The sequence below is a fragment of the Anguilla anguilla genome, chromosome 14, assembly GCF_013347855.1.
Source record: "Anguilla anguilla isolate fAngAng1 chromosome 14, fAngAng1.pri, whole genome shotgun sequence".
Classification (NCBI taxonomy): Eukaryota; Metazoa; Chordata; class Actinopteri; order Anguilliformes; family Anguillidae; genus Anguilla; species Anguilla anguilla.
Genome location: NC_049214.1, coordinates 2,166,034 through 2,171,823, shown reverse-complemented (window position 1 = coordinate 2,171,823; position 5,790 = coordinate 2,166,034). Strand labels below are relative to the sequence as shown.

Sequence of the window (5,790 nt, the reverse complement as noted above, 5' to 3'; positions counted from 1 at the left end):
AAGGGGGGGGGGGGGGGGGAAATGAGACAATGGCCCCCCACTTTCTCCCCACCCCAGAAAAAACAAGGCAGCTTGCAATACATGATGAGGAATCAGCACGGCGGCAAAAAAAAAAAAAAAAAAAAAAAAAAGAAATAAAGATCGGCTCCGTTTGGTTGTAGTGTTTATCGTGTTTACATTCAGTCTGACCTTCCCTAGTGCCAAACATTACATTCTCGCTAGAAGATCCTAATGCGTGTGAGGTGAGAGCCGGGGAAACGGGCAGCAGGGGCTTTTATCAGCGCTACAAAAAATAAAAAATAAACTTGCTGTGTAAGGCTTCAGCAATAATGGGAATTTTTTTTAAAAAATGGCTAAACATTTTTTATTCATTCTTTCTTTTTTTTTTGAAGCGAGTTATGCCCTGTAGTAGTAGTCCTCACTTTGGGATTGCGTGTGTGTGTGTGTGTGTGTGTGTGTGTGTGTGAGAGAGAGAGAGAAAGAGACTGGCAGTGCTAAGACAGAAGCCGGATTGGTTGGCCCCACCCCTCCGGGCGTTTTGTTTTGGAACCTTCCCACCCCTACGAAGGGCTCTGAAATGGTACGACCCGCAGCGCTGTGGGCGGGGCCAGACAGCCTTGCGCCTGAAGGGGACCTGCTATCAGGACCTCCGCCGGGTGCGCTAGGCACAGCTAAACTCACGTGCCACACGGAAAAACAAAAAACACAAAAAACACAAAAACAAAATGAGAGACAGATGTCTGGGGGGGGGGGGGGAAGAAAAGATTCTGGAGTCAAAGCCATCAGCCCCATGAGCTCCGGGTGACGGGGGCCGTCTAAATGACCCCCCCCCCCCCGTCATCGACACTCGCCACAAAAACACTTCTGCATAGAGGTTACGGGCCCGCCTCAAGGCCTCTTACAACACACGAGACATTTGCCCTTCAGCGAAAACTGATACCCACCCCCGCCCCCCCCCCCCCCCGACCCCTACCCCTGCCCCTGCCCCTACCCCTGCGTGATAGTACCTGCAAATGAGCAATATTAAACTGCATCTACACACAGTGCAGGAGAAAAGAATATCTGCAAACCGACACCAGGAGCAGGCAGCACTACGGAACCTTCTATACGACGGAAGGAGACTTGAGTGTTTTTGGGGGGGGGGGGGGGGGGGGGGGGGGAGTAAAAAGCAATTGAAAAGCGTGGGCCTGGAAGAAGGACTATTATTTATGCATTTTTTTACTCGTTTATGTTTTTTACAAATATTTACTACAGATCGACGTTACATTCGCTATCTGCATCTATCATCCTATCTACAGTTCATCTACTCTCATTTTTCCCCATCAATTAATCAACCAGCCAGTATGGCTTAAGAGGAACAGTACAAAGTAATAAAATACAACAATCATTACTCTAATAATTAAGGCAAAAGTCCTATTCAGTTGTAGGATTTAATTGGTTCCAATATGGGGATACACCAGCCAGGGTTATTTAAAAAAAAGAAAAGAAAATAATAATAATAATAATAATAATAATAATTAAAATTTAAAAAAGAAAGAAACAACGGATTTTATTTTTTGGTTAAAACACTTGTTCGTTAGCAGCTCTGTTGTGCCTTCCACGGAAACACTGCGAGACTGAGGGTCTAAAACCAGGCCCGACTCGTTAACAACCAACAGCAACCGTTACCCGGTTACCAGACTCGTTAACAACCAACAGCAACCGTTACCTGGTTACCAGACTCGTTAACAACCAACAGCAACCGTTACCTGGTTACCCGACTCGTTAACAACCAACAGCAACCGTTACCTGGTACCGAGCGACTCGTTAACAACCAACAGCAACCGTTACCTGGTACCGAGCGACTCGTTAACAACCAACAGCAACCGTTACCTGGTTACCCGACTCGTTAACAACCAACAGCAACCGTTACCTGGTTACCAGACTCGTTAACAACCAACAGCAACCGTTACCTGGTTACCCGACTCGTTAACAACCAACAGCAACCGTTACCTGGTTACCCGACTCGTTAACAACCAACAGCAACCGTTACCTGGTTACCCGACTCGTTAACAACCAACAGCAACCGTTACCTGGTACCGAGCGACTCGTTAACAACCAACAGCAACCGTTACCTGGTTACCTGACTCGTTAACAACCAACCACCGTTACCTGGTTACCTGACTCGTTAACAACCAACAGCAACCGTTACCCTGGTTACCAGACTCGTTAACAACCAACAGCAACCGTTGTGGCACCGAGCCAAGGGCTCATTGCGTGTCTGTGCGTTTTACAGAGTTGGCGGTTTGTGGAGGGAACCCTTAAAGGAACAAATTTCATTTATTTACCGTTTAAAGGAAGACTTCAATCTAGGGGGAAAAAAATCAATAGAAAATTTTGATAAATTAAAAGGAAAAAAAGGGGGGAAAAAAAACTATTTTATGCAAATAAGTGGATTTTTTTTTGCCAATTTCCACTCGCATAAAACCCCTCAAGACCAGATTTTTCCCCACGTTCAAAAACCCAGAAACACGCGTAATCATATTCATATCCGTCGCGGTACGATTGCTCAGGGCAGACAATTTTAATTCAATTGTCATGGAAGGCACGTCCTTAAGGCTATAGAAGGTGTTTCTGCGCGAGTTCACACAACAGAGGAAAATTACAACTGCTGATTATTGCCGCTTCAAAAGAGCAAAAATTATCCCCAGCTTAATAATGGCAATAGTAATAATAATAATAATAATGTGAATCACATGCTCGGGTTTTAATAAGCAAAAAATAAAATAAAATTGTAACATTTCTTTGTTCGTTCCTCGGTCGGTTTCTCGATCCGCGTCGGAAGACCGAAAAAGTCGGGAGCGTTGAGGCGCTGAGCGCGGGGACGCGGGTTCGAGAAGAGCGTCCCGCCATCCCCTCGTCTCCAGCCTTCCTCTCCTTTCCTTTCCCTCTCCTTCGTTCCAGCGGGACAGAAGGAGCGAGAGGACGAGGCGAAGGCTGGCCCCGTCCCGTTCCTTTGAGTCTCATCATTATTAAGATTATCATTATCAGCCACATGTTTTACCCTCGTTTCTTCTTCGTCTTTCTCTTCTTCTTCTTCTTTAATGGCGGGAGGTTGGCTTGGCGGCCGGGGGGGTGGGGGGTTGGGGGGGTGGGAGGGGGCGGAGCTTAAGAGTAGAAGGTGAGGACGCTCTGGTGGTTCCCCCGCACCAGCAGGATGGGGGGCAGGTCCCGGGACAGGGTGTCCAGCCAGGACATGTAGAGGGCGCTGGACACTGTGCCCTTCCTGGCCAGGGGCATGCTCCTGCGGGACAGACAGACAGACAGACAAAGGGTGGGGGGGTCAGATGGGGGGGGGGTCACATTCTCCCATTCCCTCCCAAAAAAAAACCCAATTACACTCCGCTCATTGGTGCACTGTGCCACGGTAATGGGGCTAACGCTCGAGGAGAGGCGGCGGTATCGGGTAAGAGATCCCCACACGGGACCCCCCAAATGGACCTGAAACGGCCTCTTCTGCCGCTGGGTTCAAAGGTCAAGCGGCCTTGACTAAGAGTCATTAGGCCATAATGCGATTCCCCTCAGAGACAGCCCGGAAGCACAAGAGCTCTGTCCTTCTGAGGCCAACCCAGCCGCCGTGTGGCTGAACAGACTCTTTAAATAACAGCCTGTTCCCCCGTAAAACGGGGTGAACGACACACTTGTGCGTAACCACCATCATCAGCACAGAGTGGATGAAGGGCCTCTCAGCGCTGCTGCTTCTCTGAGTGCATTTAACTGCACACCCCAGCGCATCACAACAGAGAGGGAGCCCCACTGAGGAGACTGGGTGTGTGTGTAACAGCCTCTTCACCTCACACAGACACACACACACACACACACACACACACACACACACTCCAGCGCATCACAACAGAGAGGGGAGCCCGACTGAGGAGACTGGGTGTGTGTGTAACAGCCTCTTCACCTCACACACACACACACACACACACACACTCCAGCGCATCACAACAGAGAGGGGAGCCCGACTGAGGAGACTGGGTGTGTGTGTAACAGCCTCTTCACCTCACACACACACACACACACACACACAAACGTTTATCTGTAAATAAATCCACTCCATTCCCATTCCCCTTCCCATGATCCTTCACTCACATGACGATGAGGTTGGCGGTGCTCGAGTGCTCCTTCAGCAGCTCGTTCAGTCTTATCTGGCGGTTCGACTGAAACCAAAACAAAGGAGGCCGTCAGGAAGGAGACAGTCAGAGTCAGGTTACCGGGAGCAACGCTCCTTTATCTCCTCTGACTCTACCGTGGCCCTGTAGAGCTGCAACTCGTTGGGGTTAGGGTTTGGGGGGTAGGGGGGTACAGGGTTAGGGTTTAGGGGGTACCATGGCTCTGTAGAGCTCCAGCTCGTTGGGGTTTGGGGGTTAGGGGGTACAGGGTTAGGGTTAGTGGGGTACAGGGTTAGGATTAGGGTTAGGGGGTTAGTGGGGTACAGGGTTAGGGTTTAGGGGTACCTTGCCTCTGTACAGCTCCAGCTCATTGGGGTTAGGGGGTTAGTGGGGTACAGGGTAAGGGTTATGGGGTACCTTGACTCTGTACAGCTCCAGCTTGTTGGGGTTAGGGGGTTAAGGGGGTACAGGGTTAGGGTTATGGGGTACCTTGGCTCTGTACAGCTCCAGCTCGTTGGGGTTAGGGTTTGGGGGTTAGGGGGTACAGGGTAAGGGTTATGGGGTACCTTGGCTCTGTACAGCTCCAGCTCGTTGTCGGTGATCCTCCAGGGCTCCTCGGCCTTCAGCCTCTCGGCCGCCTCCTGCTCCATGTCGTCCTCCTTCAGCCGGTACGGCTCGATCATCTCCTCAAAGGCCGTCACGCTGGGGGGGGCAAGGGGGGGGGGGGCACAGGCGTCAATCACAGAACCGAGTCATAATAAACATCCAGCTGTGTCACCACAAAGTAATGTTAAGGGGCATCACACTGACAGTTGACAGTGACAAAATCAGCCACACCATTTGAAGGGAATTATTGTGCTGTTATTTGAATCTAACGCGTCTGTGATGGCAGGTTTTGGCAGAGAGAAAAAGCAGCTTTCACCGCAGGCCAACGCGCACGGCTGGCAGGGAAACGGGCAGAAGTCCTGTTCTAAAATAAGAGAGACTCGGCACTCAAAACTCGGTAATCCCGGAGTTAAAAGCGGTCCATGGGCCGCTTCTCTTGAAATCCCCTGGAATTCCTGTGTCGATTCATCACACTTTGCATACGCCACTTAGCCCATGCTTCACGCTCACATGCGATCAGCGGGGCCGGCCAGTAACCACAAAACGGCTTTGCTTCAGGAAACAGCTGCTTTGTGCCAGACTCTTCACTGGATTTTTTTTGGAGCTTAGCTGTGACTTATGTACGGCAGCCGTTTGAGAAGAGCGTGAAGCAGTCCGCGTTAGCAGCAAAGCTTTCTGGCAAACTGTGACCAACAGCTCAGTGCAAAACACAGCTTAAAGACATGTTTACGTTTAGCACGTAGCTGAAACACAGAATCGGCTACGGGGGAGAAACATAACATCTGGCACTTCTATATCTGGCAGTGTGATCACCTTCCAAACACGCTACTGCAAACGTAACTCGAGCACAGCCGCGTGCGGCATCTACGGCAGCTGCGGGTGAGAAATGCATTCTGGGAGGGAGAGAGAGAGAGAGAGAGAGAGAGAGAGAGAGAGAGAGCTACTTGGAATGTAAAGTCGGACGGAATGTTTGTGTTTCAGTGTTCTGTGATGATGTGCTTGACCACACGTCTTCCATCCACGGGCGTGC

At 50.2% G+C, this 5,790-nt stretch overlaps 1 protein-coding gene and 1 long non-coding RNA gene across 2 annotated transcripts in view; both read right to left on the bottom strand.

The window, feature by feature from the left end:
- Positions 1 to 1,143: 1,143 nt before the first annotated feature.
- On the bottom strand, positions 1,144 to 3,073 carry LOC118212275. Its single transcript, XR_004762193.1, has 2 exons — positions 1,873 to 3,073; positions 1,144 to 1,788 (listed from the first exon to the last, which is right to left on the bottom strand). It is a non-coding gene; the product is annotated as an uncharacterized LOC118212275 (long non-coding RNA).
- Positions 3,074 to 3,122: 49 nt separating this feature from the next.
- LOC118212974 (solute carrier family 12 member 2-like) overlaps positions 3,123 to 5,790 on the bottom strand; it is a 9,468-nt gene continuing 6,800 nt past the window's right edge. Inside the window, exons 2-4 of the mRNA XM_035391555.1 lie at positions 4,721 to 4,856; positions 4,135 to 4,202; positions 3,123 to 3,283 (exon numbers count right to left, since the gene is read on the bottom strand). Of these exons, the coding sequence (XP_035247446.1) occupies positions 3,148 to 3,283; positions 4,135 to 4,202; positions 4,721 to 4,856 (340 nt within the window). The 3' untranslated portion in view covers positions 3,123 to 3,147. The remainder of the gene's footprint in view (positions 3,284 to 4,134; positions 4,203 to 4,720; positions 4,857 to 5,790) is intronic.